Raw genomic sequence first — 19,372 nt, forward strand, 5'->3', positions numbered from 1 at the left:
TGGGGAAGCCCTCGTGTCCATCTCCTGGCTCCCCTGGGCTCAGTCCAGCGCACTTGCTGTCACCATCATCCTCCGAGTGGCCCTGAGTGCTGCATTGTGACCGGCTGGCCGCGGGCCCAGGATGGGAGTGGGTGGTTTGTGCCGGTCTTCGTTTATAAAGGTGACTGAGTGACGGTGCAGAGAGTTGTTCACCGTCCCCTGTCCATAAGGCCATGGGGAGGCACCAGGGAGAGTCCCAACCCGAGTCTGTCCTGGGGTTTCCACGGGCAAGGCACAGCATAGGGCAAACAGCTTAGGGTTGGCTGGTTGGGATCATTCCGGTGGACCTTGAGGTCCCAAGGGCTGTCCCTACTTGTCTGCTACCTGGGCCTGGGTGTGTAGGGCAGGGGGATATTAGGTTGGTGTTGAGGGTTGGATAATGAGGGTTTCAGACTATGGGCTCTGGATCCAGGGGAGATGTAAACAGTCCTGGCTGCCGGTTGGCCCTATAAATAATGGAGGTCAAATAGACAAATACAGAATCTAATAAAACACATTCATCGTCATGCCCCGAATGGCAGTGGGGTCTCTGTGCTGTGCCCAGGATGGTGGTGGGGTCTCCATAGAAAGCGTAGGATGGTGCCGGGTGTCTCTGCTCCATGGGTGGCTGGCAAGTGCTCAGGGAGCCCGTGAAACGTTCCAAGGCCATACGGTTGACCAGACACATCGAGACCTGAGCTCCCTGGCCTCACCCCGTCACTCCCTGCCGCCTGGATGCAGACATGTGAGCTGATAGGCCCGGGCCTTCCTTCTGGTGCACGTGACCCCATGCCTCCTCTGAGGCAGACAGAGTGGGGAGTCCCTGATGTCAGTGGATGGGCCACCCCCGTCCTGGCCATGTCAGCATCTGTCCTGCTGCTTGGGGTTCAGATGCATACTTTGGGGACTGAGTGACAGCCCAGGTGGGCATGGAGAGTCTGGGTTGCCCAGACAGGACAGGTGAATGGCGACTTGAAGCTGTGCGGGCGTCAGTGCACGTGTGGGTGGTGCGTGGCCCCGGCCCTGTGAGCAGCAGGCTGGCACCGGAGTGGGAAAGCGAGCCGGGCTTCCAGGGGCCGTGTTGCACCCCACACGCCCCGAGCTGCCCCGCCTGGGCTCCTCTGGGGGCTGCCACGGCTCTGCTGCCCCCAGGAAGGAGCCTTCGTGCAGCTGAGGTCCTGTGTGCTGCGTTTGCAAGGCAGGCGCTGCAGCCACAGCGAAGGGGAAGGTGCTCCACGGAGCTCGGGGGACACAGTGTGGGCATGTCCCCAGGCCTTCCCCCGGCAGGGCCCACACGCCCCGCCTCCACCCTCCACTCAGAGTGGTGACCCGGCAGTGTGAGGGCCCAGGGGAAGCTCCCTGGGGTGGGAACTCGGGTGCTGGGGGCAGGGGTGTGCACAGGGGCTGAGGGAAGTGGTGGTGGTGTCTCCAGGGGCCCTGCGGGGGGGCAGGGCAGGTGGGGGCCATGGACCTGAGACCCAGGCACCTGTGTGGGGACAGGGTGGAGGTGAGTGGGTCGGGCCTGGGGCGGGGCTGGCAGAGGCCTGTGCTCTGGAAGCTGAGGTGGGGCTCCGAGGCTGGCACCTGGTCCCTCAGGGCATTTAGTCTCTGGGTGCTGCTGGTCCCTGGGGGCTCCTGGTCCCTGGTGGCTCCTGGTCCCTGTGGGGTCCTGGTCCCTGGGTGCTCCTGGTCCTTGCGTGCTCCTGGTCCCTGGGTGCTCCTGGTCCTGGTGCTCTTGGTCCCTGTGGGATCCTGGTCCCTGGGTGCTCCTGGTCCCTGGGTGCTCCTAGTCCCTGGGTGCTACTGGTCCCGGTGCTCTTGGTCCCTGTGGGATCCTGGTCTCTGGGTGCTCCTGGTCCCTGGGGGCTCCTGGTCCCTGGGTGCTCCTGGTCCCTGGGTGTTCTTGGTCCTTGGGTGCTCCTGGTCCCTGGGTGCTCTTGGTCCCTGAGTACTCCTGGTCCCTGTGGGGTCCTGGTCTCTGGGTGCTCCTGGTCCCTGGGTGCTCCTGGTCCCGGTGCTCTTGGTCCCTGTGGGATCCTGGTCCCTGGGTGCTCCTGGTCCCTGGGTGCTCCTAGTCCCTGGGTGCTACTGGTCCCAGTGCTCTTGGTCCCTGTGGGATCCTGGTCTCTGGGTGCTCCTGGTCCCTGGGTGCTCCTGGTCCCTGGGTGCTCCTGGTCCCTGAGTACTCCTGGTCCCTGTGGGGTCCTGGTCTCTGGGTGCTCCTGGTCCCTGGGTGCTCCTGGTCCCTGGGTGTTCTTGGTCCTTGGGTGCTCCTGGTCCCTGGGTGTTCTTGGTCCTTGGGTGCTCCTGGTCCCTGGGTGCTCTTGGTCCCTGAGTACTCCTGGTCCCTGTGGGGTCCTGGTCTCTGGGTGCTCCTGGTCCCTGGGTGCTCCTGGTCCCGGTGCTCTTGGTCCCTGTGGGATCCTGGTCCCTGGGTGCTCCTAGTCCCTGGGTGCTACTGGTCCCAGTGCTCTTGGTCCCTGTGGGATCCTGGTCTCTGGGTGCTCCTGGTCCCTGGGGGCTCCTGGTCCCTGGGTGCTCCTGGTCCCTGAGTGTTCTTGGTCCTTGGGTGCTCCTGGTCCCTGGGTGCTCTTGGTCCCTGAGTACTCCTGGTCCCTGTGGGGTCCTGGTCTCTGGGTGCTCCTGGTCCCTGGGTGCTCCTGGTCCCGGTGCTCTTGGTCCCTGTGGGATCCTGGTCCCTGGGTGCTCCTGGTCCCTGGGTGCTCCTAGTCCCTGGGTGCTACTGGTCCCAGTGCTCTTGGTCCCTGTGGGATCCTGGTCTCTGGGTGCTCCTGGTCCCTGGGTGCTCCTGGTCCCTGGGTGCTCCTGGTCCCTGAGTACTCCTGGTCCCTGTGGGGTCCTGGTCTCTGGGTGCTCCTGGTCCCTGGGTGCTCCTGGTCCCTGGGTGTTCTTGGTCCTTGGGTGCTCCTGGTCCCTGGGTGTTCTTGGTCCTTGGGTGCTCCTGGTCCCTGGGTGCTCTTGGTCCCTGAGTACTCCTGGTCCCTGTGGGGTCCTGGTCTCTGGGTGCTCCTGGTCCCTGGGTGCTCCTGGTCCCGGTGCTCTTGGTCCCTGTGGGATCCTGGTCCCTGGGTGCTCCTAGTCCCTGGGTGCTACTGGTCCCAGTGCTCTTGGTCCCTGTGGGATCCTGGTCTCTGGGTGCTCCTGGTCCCTGGGGGCTCCTGGTCCCTGGGTGCTCCTGGTCCCTGAGTGTTCTTGGTCCTTGGGTGCTCCTGGTCCCTGGGTGCTCTTGGTCCCTGAGTACTCCTGGTCCCTGTGGGGTCCTGGTCTCTGGGTGCTCCTGGTCCCTGTGGGGTCCTGGTCTCTGGGTGCTCCTGGTCCCTGGGTGCTCCTGGTCCCGGTGCTCTTGGTCCCTGTGGGATCCTGGTCCCTGGGTGCTCCTGGTCCCTGGGTGCTCCTAGTCCCTGGGTGCTACTGGTCCCAGTGCTCTTGGTCCCTGTGGGATCCTGGTCTCTGGGTGCTCCTGGTCCCTGGGTGCTCCTGGTCCCTGGGTGCTCCTGGTCCCTGAGTACTCCTGGTCCCTGTGGGGTCCTGGTCTCTGGGTGCTCCTGGTCCCTGGGTGCTCCTGGTCCCTGGGTGTTCTTGGTCCTTGGGTGCTCCTGGTCCCTGGGTGTTCTTGGTCCTTGGGTGCTCCTGGTCCCTGGGTGCTCTTGGTCCCTGAGTACTCCTGGTCCCTGTGGGGTCCTGGTCTCTGGGTGCTCCTGGTCCATGGGTGCTCCTGGTCCCGGTGCTCTTGGTCCCTGTGGGATCCTGGTCCCTGGGTGCTCCTAGTCCCTGGGTGCTACTGGTCCCAGTGCTCTTGGTCCCTGTGGGATCCTGGTCTCTGGGTGCTCCTGGTCCCTGGGGGCTCCTGGTCCCTGGGTGCTCCTGGTCCCTGAGTGTTCTTGGTCCTTGGGTGCTCCTGGTCCCTGGGTGCTCTTGGTCCCTGAGTACTCCTGGTCCCTGTGGGGTCCTGGTCTCTGGGTGCTCCTGGTCCCTGGGTGCTCCTGGTCCCGGTGCTCTTGGTCCCTGTGGGATCCTGGTCCCTGGGTGCTCCTGGTCCCTGGGTGCTCCTAGTCCCTGGGTGCTACTGGTCCCAGTGCTCTTGGTCCCTGTGGGATCCTGGTCTCTGGGTGCTCCTGGTCCCTGGGTGCTCCTGGTCCCTGGGTGCTCCTGGTCCCTGAGTACTCCTGGTCCCTGTGGGGTCCTGGTCTCTGGGTGCTCCTGGTCCCTGGGTGCTCCTGGTCCCGGTGCTCTTGGTCCCTGTGGGATCCTGGTCCCTGGGTGCTCCTGGTCCCTGGGTGCTCCTGGTCCCAGTGCTCTTGGTCCCTGTGGGATCCTGGTCTCTGGGTGCTCCTGGTCCCTGGGTGCTCCTGGTCCCTGGGTGTTCTTGGTCCTTGGGTACTCCTGGTCCCTGGGTGCTCTTGGTCCCTGAGTACTCCTGGTCCCTGTGGGGTCCTGGTCTCTGGGTGCTCCTGGTCCCTGGGTGCTCCTGGTCCCTGGGTGTTCTTGGTCCTTGGGTGCTCCTGATCCCTGGGTGCTCTTGGTCCCTGAGTACTCCTGGTCCCTGTGGGGTCCTGGTCCCTGGGTGCTCCTGGTCCTTGGGTGCTCTTGGTCCCTGAGTACTCCTGGTCCCTGTGGGGTCCTGGTCTCTGGGTGCTCCTGGTCCCTGGGTGCTCTTGGTCCCTGAGTACTCCTGGTCCCTGGGTGCTTTTGGTCCCTGAGTGCTCCTGGTCCCTGTGGGGTCCTGGTCTCTGGGTGCTCCTGGTCCCTGGGTGCTCTTGGTCCTTGGGTGCTCCTGGTCCCTGGGTGCTTTTGGTCCCTGAGTGCTCCTGGTCCCTGTGGGGTCCTGGTCTCTGGGTGCTCCTGGTCCCTGGGTGCTCCTGGTCCCGGTGCTCTTGGTCCCTGTGGGATCCTGGTCTCTGGGTGCTCCTGGTCCCTGGGGGCTCCTGGTCCCTGGGTGCTCCTGGTCCCTGGGTGTTCTTGGTCCTTGGGTGCTTCTGGTCCCTGGGTGCTCTTGGTCCCTGAGTACTCCTGGTCCCTGTGGGGTCCTGGTCTCTGGGTGCTCCTGGTCCCTGGGTGCTCCTGGTCCCGGTGCTCTTGGTCCCTGTGGGATCCTGATCTCTGGGTGCTCCTGGTCCCTGGGGGCTCCTGGTCCCTGGGTGCTCCTGGTCCCTGGGTGTTCTTGGTCCTTGGGTGCTCCTGGTCCCTGGGTGCTCTTGGTCCCTGAGTACTCCTGGTCCCTGTGGGGTCCTGGTCTCTGGGTGCTCCTGGTCCCTGGGTGCTCCTGGTCCCTGGGTGCTCTTGGTCCTTGGGTGGTCCTGGTCCCTGGGTGCTCCTGGTCCCTGGGTGGTCCTGGTTCCTGGATGCTCCTGGTTTCTGGGTGCTCCTGGTCCCTGGGGGCTCCTCCTCTCAGGGGGCACCTGGTCCTTCGGGATGTTTGGTCCCGAGGGTGCCTGGTCCCTGGGGGCGCCTAGTCTGTGTGCCCTTCTCTTGTTGCCCATAGGCCTGTGTAGAGCTGCCCTCACCGGCGGGAGACCCGCCTCCTGCAGGGTGGCCCTAGTCCTTGCCAGGGGTCCCTGGGAGATGTGATGGCCACATCTGAGGCAGGAGCTCCCGAGGGCGGGGCCTTCCTAGGGCTCCAGGTGTGGGAGGGAGCCGTCCCTGCTAAGCAGGCCTTTGCCCTCTGCAGGTTGTGCAGCCTGACCCTGAAGAAGCTGGTGGTCTTCAAGGAGCTGGAGAAGGAGCTCATCTCGGTGGTGATTGCCGTCAAGATGCAGGTGAGGGTCCCCCTGCCACCGTCCCAGGGGCTGACATGCCGGGCACCCGTGCTGCCTCGGAGTGGGAGTGGGCACAGCTGCGCCACCAGCCTTACCGTGCAAGGAGCCAGGGCGCCCGCCTCTGCTGTGCTCTGGTGGGGCTGGACTGGCCCAGACCCAGGGCGCGGTCCTGCCCCCGTCAAGGGCAGGCAGCCCCGTGTTCAGGAGCGTGGAGGGAACGGAGTGTGTGTAGGTCGCCTGCAGACGGGCCTTCCTGGCGCAGAACTGAGGCGCAGGGCCTGCCCGGCCACCCCCGGTGCATGCAGTGGACTGGACGCTGGCCCTTTGCCACCAGCCTCTGACCCAGGCCCGGCCCAGCCCCGCTCCGCTCCCCTCCCTGGTCCTCACAGGTTCCTGCCTCGGCACAAATAGCAGTGTGTCCGGGGGGACCTGACTCACAGCCGCCCCGGCCCCCTGCACGGCCTTTGCCCAGCACCCCGCCACCGTGGGGAGGGCTCCTGCTGGCCGTGTGCTTCCTCGACCTTCTCAGGGCCACCAGATCCAGGTCTGCTCCACCATCAGGAGGTGGCTCCCAGCCCTTGGCCGCTCCTGGGGTGTCGCCTGTGGCCCTGTGCTCAAGGGCCCCCCCACAGGTTTGGGGTCCAGTCGGCAGGCCCCTCCCCCAGTGCCGTGTCATGGGCGCTGGCTGCCCCTGGTGTTGCCCCCACAGCTGAGCCACAGGAGGGGCCGGGCCTCAGGTCCCCAGACCGTCCGCCCCACAGGACAGACGTCCTGCCTCGCCCTCAGTCCCAGGCTCTGGAGCCCACGTTCCCAGACTGCGGGGCTGCCCGGGGCCCCGAGTGCAGGGTCACAGGGCCTGTGGCGGGCCTCCAGGAGCAGCCTGACCTCTGCGCCGGCCTGGGCTCCCCCCCAGGAGAGCTCAGGGAGGCGTGAGCCCCGCCGTTAGTGATCCCGTCGGTCGCCAGCGTCTTTCATGTAAAGACCCAAAGATCCTTTTCCTCACGGAAGAATCTGTCGTAAGTTCTCATCAAAGCCAGGTGTGCAGGCTGCGTGCCGGGGCCACGGGGACCCGCCCCACGGGGACCCAGCGTGCCCGAGGCCACCTGTAGCTCGCACCGGCTCTGGGCCTCCTGGCAGGGAGAGGCCCGGGCCTCCCCGGGCTCTGGGGCAGGTGCAGCTCGGCCGCCCCTGACCTCGCACACGAGCGGCCCACCCGCACTCGGGCCCCATCCTCGGCGGCCCCCGACCCCACCATCTCTGGGACGCAGGCTCGGGGACCCACCTCACCTTTGCCGCCTGCCCGCGGGTCCTCCGAGGCAAGCACTCCACGACGGGACCTAGTGCGGACGAGGTCGGGGGGACGTGGCCAGAGGACCTGGGAGAGCCCAGGACCCCACGCGGGGTGCTGCACGGTGCCACACGGGCTGGGAGCAGCCCACAGCGTGAGGCCCAGGGGAGGCGCCCCATCCCTGTGCCCGGGACCCTGCCGGCCGTTGGCATGGGTCTGCAACCCTCGGCCCCGCACCCCGCTCCGGCCCCGCAGCTCTGCTCCCTCATGTGGGTCAGGCCCGCAGGAGCCCCCCACCCATACCCTGGTAGCTGCTCTGAATCTGATGGAGGTTGGTGCCCCCCACGCGAGGGGCCATGTGCTGTCCGGGCACATGGACAGCGTCTGTGAAACAGTCCCATGGGGAGCGTCTTCGACCCGTTGACGGTTATTTTGGTGGAGGATTGGAGGTGGGGAGCTGCACGTTTATCCCGAGTGGCCACCCACGCACCCGGGCTGCTCAGGGCGTCGCCCCTCCTGGGCACCTGCAGGCTCGTCGTGCCACAGCATGTGTGTCATATACGCATCTGAGTGTCCTCAGGCGCGTTTCTAGGGCCTCGTCTCCGGCCCGCGACACAGCAGCCACCCTGTCATCATCACACCTCTGGCCACCTTTGCTCCCCGGGGAGGCAGCTGCCTTCACCCGTCCACGTTCTCAGACACGCTTGGCGTCTCGCACGCCGGTTCTTCCAGGCATTACGGCTCCCCCACCCCAGCCCTGTCCCGTGACCTCCACCCCACTGCTGCATATTTGGTGGTTACATTAAATGTAGCAGTGACCAGTCTTGATCATCCAGGGGAAGGACTTGGAGGGTCACGGGACGAGGACATTTTCAGGCTCTTGACATATCTCCCCAGCGGTGCCTTTGGGGATCCGTGAGCTTCTGCCTCCCACCCCCTGATGTGCGGCTGCACCTGTGAGTTGTAGGGGAGCGGGTTTCCCCGCACGATGCCCCCCTGAGAACCGAAGGTCTTGTTCTGTCCCAGGGCTCCAAGCGGATCCTGCGGTCGCATGAGATTGTGCTGCCCCCCAGTGGACAAGTGGAGACCGACCTGGCGCTGACCTTCTCGCTGCAGGTGGGTCTGGCACGCGGGGCGGGGGCAGCGGGCTCGGGTGTCCCCCTGGGTCCTGCTTTACTCCTGAGGGCTAGAGACGGGGCAGCCTTGTGAGCTCCAGATTTCCCAACCGTCCCGCGCTGAAGGGTGTGGTGAGCCCCAAACTCACTCTCCAGAGACCATTTGGGGGCACCTGGCTGGCTCAGAGCATGTGACACGCGATCCCAGGGTCATGACTTCGAGCCCCACGTTGGGTGTAGAGATGACTTAAATAAACAAATAATCTAAATAAACTTAAAAAAAAAAAGGCCATTTTATTCCAGTGTTTAGAAGATGGGGGGAAATATATGGGACCTCAGTTTTTAGTTCAGACCCCTTGGAAGTACACCGGGCATGCTGGCGATGAACAGGGGCTCAGTGCCCTGGGCACCCCCCTCCCAGCGTGGGCCAGGACTTCCTCCCCGGCCCTCTGAGCCCAGGAGTGTGGGTGGGTGGGGGCAGACCAGCCCCCGCTGACCCGCGTGGCACGCATCCTGCTCCTTTTGGCACGGTTGTTTTAAGGAGGGTGCTGCTTAGACTCGGCAGGCGTGCTTGCGTCTGTGTGACGCACTTGCTGTAGAGATGAATACTGAACTCTTTTTTTTTTTTTTAATATTCTATGTATTTATTCATGGGAAACACAGAGAGAGGCAGAGATGCAGGCAGAGGGAGAGGCAGGCTCCACGCAGGAGCCCGATGGGGGACTCGATCCCGAATCCCGGGATCACACCCTGAGCCCGAGGCAGACGCTCAGCCGCTGAGCCACCCGGGCGTCCCACGAACACTACTTGTGTCAGCCCACCTCGGACCTGTTCAAAACTGTCTCTCCTTGTGAGTGTGTGAGGCGGGGCTGTGGTTTAGTGAGCTCTGCGACAGCTTTGCCAGCTCCCATCTCCTCCCGCACCGCCTCTCCCTGTCCCGGCCTGGCTGTGCCCGGAGCAGGGGGCACACGACTCCAGCTCTGGTGCCACCACGGGAGCTGCTGGGTTTGGAAGTCTTCTTCCGAGGGATCAGTTTTATCAGAGTGTCGTTTGCAAAACGTGCAGCTCCCTCTGTAAGTGCGGGGCTCGGGGGGGGCTCGACAGCCATGCACAGGGGTGTAGTGTGTGAACTTCGAGAAGTAAATTAGCGAGCCTCCACTTCGTGCACACGAGCCCTGCTCTCGCAGGAGCCCCTGTCGTGCTCTGCGCGGGCCACGTGGACCAGCGCCACTCGTAGGGTCGCACCCTCTGCAGTCCGCCTTGTGGGCAGATGTGCTGGCTGACCACGGCCCCCACCGATGACCCGGAGGCCTTGGCCAGCTGCTCACGTCTGCCCAGACTGAGGCACACAGTGACGCAGCGAGGAGTGAGCGTCTGGGGCTCGTTGGGGCTGGGCTGGCGAAGCTACTGGCACGGGTGGCAGCCGTCACTCCCCTTCTCTGCAGTACCCTCACTTCTTGAAAAGAGAAGGCAACAAGCTCCAGATCATGCTGCAGCGGAGGAAACGGTACAAAAACCGAACGATCTTGGGCTACAAAACGCTGGCGGCGGGCTCCATCAACATGGCCGAGGTGAGCAGGCCCCTCATCACACCCTGACCCGATGGCCGGTGTGGCCGGGCTCTGCGATGGTGCCCCCTGGCCCGGCGTGGGTCTGGAGGGTGTCCCCACAGGTGCCTCCGCCCCCGGCTGGTCCCTCCGTGGGCGCTGACCCTGGCCAGGGGGCGGCCTGGGTGGGCAGCACATGCTTGCTGTGGGTCGGGGGTGGTGTGGACGCTCCCTGGTGAGGAGACGGGGACAGCTCATGAAGACGGAACCACCGAGGACCTGGCATCCTGACATGTGGGTGGCGTGGGGCTGGGGAGGAGGAGCCCTGACAGGGCCTTTGGGAGTGTAGGGTGAGCCTGGGCGGAAGGGCGGCCAAGGCCATCGGTGTGCTTTGTGCTTCAGGGGCTTCACCGTCATGGGGCTGGGTTCAGGGCGGTCCAGGGACGCGGAGCCACGCTGGTGCTCACTGGGCGCAGGGCAGGGGATATGGAGCCAGGGTGCCCCCCGCGCCTCTCAGCCCTGCTCCCGGGACCCCCAGGCCCACAGCACCTGCCCCAGCCTGCAGGCCTCCTGTTTCCCCTCAGACCCTAACTGCCCCTGGACCAGCATCCCCTCAGGAAGGTGGCACAGGTGTGCAGGGTGCGGGGACGGAGACCGTGGCAGCGTCCCCGTGCCTCCACCTCCACACATGCACGGGCCCAGGGGTGCATCTGGACGCTGGCTCACCTTCCCTGTCTGGCTTCTAAGAGGGGATTACCATCTTAGCGGGTGTCACTAGCTTTCTCAAAAATTTTATTTTCGCGCTCCACTGAAGAGTTGGCACCTGAAATTAAAAACAATCTGGTCCATGAAATCCCAACATCTGTACTTGCTCACATGAGCCCAGAGGCTCCAGCCTGCAGGGGCATCGTCGGTGCGTGGGGGTGCTCAGGGGCACGGGCCGCGGTCCCTGGCCTGCCTGAATCTCTCACGACTGGAACGGCTCCAAGGACTCCCCGCCTGGGGGGCCGGCCGGGTGGGTGTTGGCTCTGCCACACGAGACGCCCAGCCCGTGCTGGTGGCCGGTCCTCCTTGGTGCCCCACGGACAGAGGTCCCTGGACGCGGATCCCAGGGGTTGGTGGCCCATAGGCACAGCCTCACACACCGTGCTCCTGCCGCAGGCTCTGGACAGGTGGGCTCGGACCCTCCCGTCTTTGACAGCCTTCAGTCCCTCGTGGCTGAGCCTGGCGCCGACCCCCAGAGTCGTGTCCCCCTGTCATCCTCCTGCCCCACGGTCAGGTCTCCCGCCCGCCATGTGCCCCTGCTGGGGGCCGGCCCTGTGCCAGGGCACCTTCTAGAGCTGAGGCCTGCCCACAGGTGATGCAGCACCCCTCTGAGGGCGGCCAGGTGCTGAGCCTCTGCAGCAGCATCAAGGAGGCCTCGGTCAAGGTGGCCGAGATCTGGATCTTCTCCCTCTCCAGCCAGCCCATAGACCACGAGGACAGCGCCATGCAGGCGGGGCCCAAGGCCAAGTCCACAGGTGGGTGCCGCTGCTCGTGGCCTCTGCTTAGCTGCCTCTCGCTACCTCCTGGCCCCCATCCTGCTGGGTTTGAGGAGCTGGCGAGCGGCTGAGAGGGCTCACGGGTTTCCCTCTGGGATCCAAGCTCACAGGCAGCCTCGTGCGTGCTCTGGGAGCCTGGGCTGGGGTGTGCGAGCTCAGCCGTAGGCAGCAGGTCATGGGTTGGTTGCAGTGCCTTCCAAGGTCTGGGCACAGGTCCTGGCATGACTGTTGCCACCGTCACGTGGGGGGCCCCTGTCCCCCTGGAGTGTGGGAGGGCACGCAGGGGACCCAGTTGGGCGCGAGATCCAGGCAGAAGCTTCTGGGGTCCATCGGGCACCGTGGGAGTGCAGAAGCGCAGCCCTGCCTCCGCCCTGAAGTCGGCCTGCCGGGGCTGCGCACAGCTCCCTGCGTGCCCGGGGGCCCGTCCTCTGGCCACCGCCTCGTTGCTAGAACACCAGTCGGAACCTCGCGGTACTCCCCCTTCCGTTTGCTCATTCCATAGATAACTACTCCGAGGAGGAGTACGAGAGCTTCTCCTCTGAGCAGGAGGCCAGTGATGATGCCGTACAAGGGCAGGTAACCTGGGGTCTGGCGCGCGGGACCGCGCGGCCAGGTGGGAGATGCCGCCCTCGGGGCTCCCGGCAGCTGCGCAGCCCCCAGCAGACGGCGGGGACCCTCCTGAGCTGCCGGCAGGAGCGGGGCACCCGGTCGGGGAGGTGGGGGCTGGGAGCTCGGCCCCTGAACGCGTGTGGGCGACTCCTCCCGGCCCCGGGGCCCTGCTGTGCGCCTTAGGTGCTCTGGGGGTGCCGTCCGCTGACTTCTGTGGCTTGTCTCCCCAGGACTTGGACGAGGAGGATTTCGATGTGGGGAAGCCTAAGAAGCAGCGGCGATCGATAGTAAGAACGGCGTCCATGACCAGGGTCGGTGGAAACTGGTTTTACTAACACTGGGGAAGGGTGGAGGTGGGGGGCCTGGGGCCCTGGGCCGGGGCGGGCGGGCACTGGGTGTCCCAAGACTAGGTGTCGGGAATGGGGCGGCCGTCCCAGGGCCCCCAGGGCCCGGCTCTGCTGGCTTCCCTGAGGCCCCGCCTCTTAGATGGGGCGCGGAGGCAGGCGGGCTGCGAGGCACTGGCCACGGTCAGTGGGAGCTTCCCTGGGGGGTCCCTGTGCTCGTCCCCGAGGGCAGCTCCATGCGCAGAGCTGGGCAGACTGTCCCACTCCTGCCTGTGCCAGACGAGCCCTGTGCGAGGCCAGGCCCTCCTGTCCGGTCAGCATCTGGCTCACCGGGCACGGGCCCCCCAGGTTTGGCGGGGCTATCGGGTTTCTCCTCCAGGAGAGCCCCAGGCAGAGGCCTTAGCCCGTCACAGGACGCCCACCACTGGGCTCCTGGCTTGCGCCGTGGGGTTGGGGGCGTGGGGCACAAGCCCAGCCCCAGGAACCCCTGGCAGAGCTGGGAGGCCGAGGCCTGGTCCCGATACAGCAGGTGGAACGTGGCAGCGCCTGCGGCAGCCTCGGTTCCAGGACCCGACACCTGTGGGGGGGAGCGTAGGACTCCCGTGGGGTCTCATGGACACACACACCCTGCTGAGGGTGGCTGAGGGCAGCTGCCTCCCTCAGGGGTCAGAGCTCAGCCTCGGAGGCCCAGGCAGCACGGGGCGTGGACGGAGCTCGGGCCCTCTGCGGAGCCCTTGCCGCCCCCGCCCACCCCCTGCCCACCCGGAGTCCCGCTGGGGTGAGGGGTGCCTCGGGAAGGGCCAGCCGCCCCCCGGGTCCCCTTGGCTGGCTCTGGGACTGTGCTCCGCCCTGGGCCTGTCCCCAAGCCCAGCACCGGTTGAGGTCAGCGCTGCCGGCTGCCGAGAGCTGGGCTCACGTGCGCCCCGACGCCGTGCCTGCCCCCCCGCCCGCCACCGCGACCTCCTGGGGAAGCCGCCCCCCTGGGGTTCTGATTCTGTCCTGCTTGTCTCCAGCAACAAAACTTCAAGCAGAAGGTCGTGGCGTTGCTGCGGAGGTTCAAAGTGTCCGACGAGGTGAGTGACCCCGCCTGGACCCCCAGGCCCGCGGCGACCTTGAGCCCGGGGTGTGGCGGCATCTGGGCGGCGTCCTGGCTCTGCCGCTCCGCCGCGGCCCCGGGCCCCATTGTCCTTGTCTGCCAGAGCAGGCGGGTGGTGGCCGTCCCCAGGTGCCCCGTGGGCCGAGCGGAGCCACCTGCGTGTCTCTCAAATCACGACCCCGCCAAGAGACCGGGAGGGAGGCTGGATGTCGTTCGGCGGTGTGACCACAAGTTCTGTGTTTCATGTGGGTTCTCGGTCGATGGCACCGTAGGGCCGCGTTTGGCTCCTGGCAGACAGGCGCCTCTGCGTGCCCATCGCCCCACGCACGGCCTCCGCCGTCGGCACCTGTGTCGGGGGCTCCTGCCCTGAGCTGTTGTCTCCCCTCCCGATTTGCTTTGATGGGTCTGTAGACCTTTTATTTTATTTTTTATTTATTTATTTATTTTAAGATTTTACTTATTTATTCATGAGAGACAGAGAGATAGAGAGAGAGAGGCAGAGACACAGGCAGAGGGAGAAGCAGGCTCCCTGCAGGGAGCCCGACGCAGGACTCGATCCCGAGTCCCCAGGATGACGCCCTGGCTGAAGGCGGCGCTAAACCCCGAGCCACCCGGGCTGCCCTGCAGACCTTTTATAACCTGAAGAAAAATGCCTTGGTTTCCTTCGAACACGGGCAGAGGAGAATACTGTGCGGGTTCTGCCCCCCCCGGGAGAGGCGGCGTGTAAACGTCCGAGTGTCCCCGCCGCATGCGGTTGTGGCGGCCACTCGTCCTCACGCTGATGCCCTCGGGCACGGGGCTGTCTCTCGGGAGCAGCAGCAGGTGGGCTGCCCTCCTCAGACGCCCGCGCCACCGTCAGGCCCATCTGAGCCTCGGTTTCCCCAGCTCGGTCTGCAGGTTGTTCCGTGGGCCCGGCAGATCCCCAGCTGCCTCCTGCACACCAGCCAGTCCTCAAGCTCGCATAGAAAAGCAGGGGACCCGCAGGAAACACAACAGTCTTGAAAAAGAACGAAGTAGAAAGACCGCCGCTCCCCAGTTCAAGCACTCTCGAGGACGTCCAGTTAGTAAGACCGTAGGGCAGGACGAAACCCCTCTACGTGGCCAGTCACCGGCAGGGACGTCAGCACCGTCCACCGGGGGAGGGGAGGCTCTCCGGCGAACGGTGACGGCACAGCCAGACCTCACACGCCACAGGGTGCAGGCGGGCCCCTGCCTCGCCCCATGTACCAGAATCAGCTCCAAGTGGATCGAAGCCCCAGCGTAAGCGCTTACCTTATGGAGTCTCAGGAGGGTGATGCGGCCCGCCGTGTGGCTTCAATCAGACACCGGAAGCACAGGTGGCCCAAGCGAGAACCGGTGAGCCGGGAACATGAAAACGTAGAAACTTCCGTGCTCTGAACCCTGGCCGGGAAGAGGAAGTGACCGTCGGGCAGAAGGTGTTTGCGCTTGTGGCTCCTGGTGAGGGACCAGCGCCCACACGGCGGGAGGCACGCTCCCAACCCCGTAGAGAGACGACCCCGATGAGAAATCAGTCGTCCCGCTCAGCGGTTGGTCAAAGGCTCTCACTAGACATTTTCTCTGAAAAAGCCTGGATGGCCCCAAGACCCTGAGAAGATACGGGCAAGCTCACGAGACCCAGAAGGGTAGTCGTGACCCCACAGGGCAGGAGGGCGCCGATGGGGGGGCCGGTCAGAGCTCGTGCTGCTGGCCGGAGAAAACTTGGAGGCCGGCCTGGCCGCTCCTCGCAGCGTGAACTGCGCCCGCCCAGCAGTTACAGCAGTCCTGGGCAAGGTCCAAGGTGTCGCTCCAAGACTCAGGGACAAACGGGCACAGGAGCTTCGTCCACGGCCCAAATCCCCCGTCCAGGCAGGGGCAAGGCCTGGGCCACGTTCAGGGCAGCCGGGCGGGCTGTGCGAGGATGGTGCTGGGGCAGACCGCACGTCGCGGTGGGAGGAGCCCTTCACAGAGGGCCGCCCGCTGTGTGACTCCCTTTCTGTGATGTTCTGGAGGCGGCCAGCGCAGGGGGGCGGAAGGCGGTGCAGTGGTTGGGAGGGGACAGCGAGAGGGCTGGGGACGCCCTGCAGAGGGAGGCATTTCGAGTCGTGGTGGCAGTGGTGGCCTGTCCCAGGTGGCGCTCACTGCCCTGCACTGCTACTGTGCGTTTCTCTGTTGAAGCACAAGTCATGAGGGGAAGGATGGCCGTGCCGTGCCCAGTGCCCGGTGACCAGAGGTCCCCAAGGTCACCCCAGCGTCTAGCAGAACTGGGCTGGTGGCACGTGCTGGACAGAGGGTGCTTGGGGGCTCCATGTGCCCCTCCCATCTGTCCTGCCAGGGGGACCCCACCAGGGCAGTCCTCACACGTCTGACCTCACTGTAGGTCCTGGATTCAGAGCAGGACCCTGCAGAGCATGTCCCGGAGGCAGAGGAGGATCTGGACCTTTTGTATGACACGCTGGACATGGAGAACCCCAGCGACAGTGGCCCTGACTTGGAGGACGATGACAGTGTCCTCAGCACCCCCAAGCCAAAGCTCAGGTGAGCACACCTGCCGCCTCCGTCTGCCACCCGGCCCCAGGCCCCAGCAGGCAAGCCCTTGGCCATTTGACGCATTGCAGGGGGCCACAGCGGAGTGTGCACTTGGGGACATGGGGTCACAGCGGAGCCTGCTGTGGGGACATGGGCTCTGGCTCAGGGAGGGCAGGGAGGCACGCATCCTAGCAGGCTGCCCGGGTCCGCGGTGTTTGTAGAGGGAGAGATGTAGCAAAGTGACAGGGTCACACCTGCATTCTGGAAAGATGTCTCTGGAATCCACTGGGAGCATGATGACAGGAGACCAGTTAGGAGGCATCGGGGTCGTCCCTGCAAGAGGCCGTGCTGTCCGAGATGGAGGGGCGACAGCTCCGGCCAGGGACGGTGGTCCGGGTCTTCCCGGGAAGACGGGGTGCTGGGAACCGCAGGGCATCCCTGTCGCACACAGGGAGGAGCGTGCGTGCAGTGCTGGCACCCGTCCCTGAGGAGCAGGGTGTCAGCCTGGCCGCGGCAGGAGAGCGCAGGAGCGCATGTGACCCCAGCCCAGGACGAGCGGGAGGCCCCAGTTTTGGGGGAGCCCCTGTGGGGTGGGGGGACGCTTGGCCCACCTATGGTTTCCAAGTGGGGGCCATTTGGAGTCCAGAAGATCCTTGGTGTTCTAGTTCTGTTTTTTATGTGTTTTTTTAAAAGATGTTATTTATTAGAGAGAGAGAGAGAGCGTGCACTCACAAGTAGGGGGAGGGGCAGAGCGAGGGGAAGAAGCCGACTCCCCGCGGAGCGAGATGCCCATGGGGCTCCATCCCAGGACCCCGGGATCGTGACCTGAGCTGCAGGCAGATTCTTCACCCACTGGGCGACCCAGGCGCCCTTTAACTTTTTGACATAAGTCAGCGAGACGGACGCACACGCGGGAGGTGGGCTTTCTGTGGTTGCTGAGCCTCCAGCCTGACCCGCACCGGTGGTTGGGGCCGCCGCCGTGGTGGACAGTGGGTGGTGTCCGGGGGCTGTGCTCTAGCTGTTGGCCACCGGCAGGGCCAGCGAGGCCGTCCAGCCGCCTTCCCCCGAACGGCTGTCGCAGGCCACCTCCCACGTGTGGCCCTTGCTGCTGGCCGCACCTGCAGAGCAGGCTCCTGGCCAGCTGGTGCCCACAGCCCTGCGGGTGAGCGTGGCCGTCTCAGGCCGTGGTCCTTCTGCCCTCGCACGTCCCTGAGTGGCCTTGTCAGACCGCACGAGCCCTGCCCACCCTCTCTGTGAGGCTCCGTCCCTCCACCTCTGCCCATTGTCTACTGGGGACGGGGCATCCGGCCAGGCTGGCCTGGGTTCACTGTGTCCGGCCGATGTGCCCCTGTTGCCCTGTTGAGTGTGCTCCCGTGTTCCCGGAGCTGGCCTTGGGTCCCGAGGGTCCCCGACCACATGTCCTCCTGCAGGACCTCTGGGTGGAGCTGCCACCCTGTGCTGCCGCTGCCCTGTGCAGGGCGAGGGCCAGGAGCAGGTGGCTTTCAGGATGCGGGTCCTCTCCAGTGGGCTGGAGCTGAGAGCTGAGAAGGGCTGCTTTTTGCTCGGTGCTCGCGGCCCCCCGGGGCTGCCTCCCCCCAGCTCCGCGTGGCCGCCGGCTCCCACGAGCACTGTGGCCCTGCCTTCGGTGCGGCGAGGCTCCGGAGAGTGACATCTCTCCGTCCCCAACCCAGGCCCTACTTCGAGGGGCTGTCACACTCCAGCTCGCAGACGGAGATCGGGAGCATCCACAGCGTCCGGAGCCACAAGGAGCCTCCGAGTCCGGTGAGCAGACCAGACCCCGCAGCCGCCCTCCCCTGGGACCTCAGGCAAGGGGAGGTCTGCCCGTCTCTCTGGGTCGCTCAGGTGCTGCTGAGCACACGCTCCGTGACCCGGGCCCAAAGCTGTCACAGGCTGACCCTGAGCCCGCGGTCTGAGAAAGCCCGACCCATCTTCCCAGGCTGCCCCCAAGCCCAGATCCCCTGCCCCAGGTGAGCCAGCCGCCCACCACCGAACACCTCCTGATTCCCGCCTTGTCCACACAGGCCGACGTGCCTGAGAAGACTCGGGCCCTGGGAGGCAGGCAGCCAAGCGACAGCGTCTCTGACACAGTGACCCACGTGAGCACGAGGGACACCTTTATTTGTTCAAGCACAGAGCACACTTACACGTGCCTTGGGGGACAGGCCTTGACGTGTGGGTCCTTAGCTCACACATCCCAGGATCTGAGCAAGAACCACAATGAGGGCCCCACCAAGGTTCACCCTGACCCCGAGGGGACAGTCAGGGCCCCCCTAGGCTCACCCTCACCCCGGGGGACAGTCAGGGCCTCCCTGGGCTCACCCCCACCCCGGGGGATGGTCAGGGCCTCCCTGGGCTCACTCCCACCCTGAGGGAAGGTCAGGGCCCCCCCTGGGCTCACCCGAGCTCTGGGAGGATGGTGGGCATCCCCCTGCTTTGCTGTCTGGCCCTATGAACACTGATTGGCTCCTGTTGCCCTCGTGGGGACCACAGGGCAGGTTTTGGGGAGATTCGGGGCAGTTTGGTGCTGGGCTCCCATGGCAGCAAGGCCTGCAGCCCTGTGGTAGGAGGTGGAGTCCGCTCGGTGCCGACAGCTCTGCGGGTGGCAGAACTGCACCTGAACTGCACCACAGCACCTGAACACCCCCAAACCAGGGCTCCTCGGGCAGGGGCTGTGGCCTGGGGAGGGACCTGAGGGCCGCGCACCCCCAGCGGGTCCCCTTCTCTGCCTCTCAGAGCACGCCTGCCCCCGGGGAGCAGCCCGCACAGCCCGAGGAGAGCCCCGAGGTGGAGACCTCCGCTCTGGACGTGTTCACCGAGAAGCTGCCGCCCAGTGGGCGGATCACCAAGACGGAGTCCCTTGTCATCCCATCCACCAGGTGACAGGATGCCCTGGGGAGGCTGTCGGCCAGTGTGGGGGCCATGGCCCCATCTGAGCAGAAACACCTAGAAGCTCGAAGATTTCTGGGCTCACCCCGGAGGTCCCCCGGGACCCCCACCCCTGTTTGTAGCCAGACGCCAGCAGGCCTTCTAGGGCCGAGGTGTGGCCCCTGCTGTCATCCCACACGTTCCTGGACCTGACGGCGTTCGCTGAGCCCACGGGGTGGCTCCGGGGACCAGTGTGGTCGAGCGCAGCAGGGCCCAGGCGGTGGCGCTGGGTCCGACACGGGCTCTGTGGGGTCAGGCCCCTGCCCCCCATGCGCTCATCCAAGAGGTGGGGGTCTGAGTTGCAGTGACCCAGGCAGCCTCCCAGGGAGGACATCCGCAGGGTCTCTGTCCCGCCCCACTGCGTCTCGCTCTGTCTGGGGTCACCTGAGCCCCTCCCGGGATGTGCTCCCTGGCCAGCTCTTCTTCACCTCCTTTGGGCACCTGGCCGCACTCCCAGGCAGCCTTGTGCCGCCATGCGGGCCACCCCTCCCTGCCACAGTGGGCCACGTGCTGCCACTGCAGCCAGGACGTCCGTTCCTGCCCAAGCCCTGTCAGGCTTCTGCAG

The 19,372-nt window shown here is 65.6% G+C and overlaps 1 protein-coding gene across 7 annotated transcripts in view; it reads left to right on the plus strand.

Moving 5' to 3' along the window:
* The window catches only part of PACS2 (phosphofurin acidic cluster sorting protein 2), a 57,454-nt gene that overhangs the window by 27,482 nt on the left and 10,600 nt on the right, over positions 1-19,372 (plus strand). For 5 of the 7 annotated variants that reach the window (XR_012037316.1, XR_012037317.1, XM_072840203.1 and 2 more), the window contains 11 exons: positions 5,708-5,795; positions 8,110-8,199; positions 9,644-9,769; positions 11,103-11,265; positions 11,789-11,862; positions 12,126-12,206; positions 13,253-13,312; positions 15,713-15,870; positions 17,553-17,643; positions 17,904-17,978; positions 18,616-18,758. Coding sequence is in view for 5 of the 7 variants with exons in the window: in XM_072840203.1 (XP_072696304.1) it covers positions 5,708-5,795; positions 8,110-8,199; positions 9,644-9,769; positions 11,103-11,265; positions 11,789-11,862; positions 12,126-12,206; positions 13,253-13,312; positions 15,713-15,870; positions 17,553-17,643; positions 17,904-17,978; positions 18,616-18,758 (1,149 nt within the window). In the remaining 2 variants the exon portion in view is untranslated. The remainder of the gene's footprint in view (positions 1-5,707; positions 5,796-8,109; positions 8,200-9,643; positions 9,770-11,102; positions 11,266-11,788; positions 11,863-12,125; positions 12,207-13,252; positions 13,313-15,712; positions 15,871-17,552; positions 17,644-17,903; positions 17,979-18,615; positions 18,759-19,372) is intronic. The other 2 variants (XM_072840204.1, XM_072840206.1) reach the window with 1 other exon arrangement.

The sequence above is a fragment of the Canis lupus genome, chromosome 9 (assembly GCF_048164855.1).
Source record: "Canis lupus baileyi chromosome 9, mCanLup2.hap1, whole genome shotgun sequence".
Taxonomy (NCBI): Eukaryota; Metazoa; Chordata; class Mammalia; order Carnivora; family Canidae; genus Canis; species Canis lupus.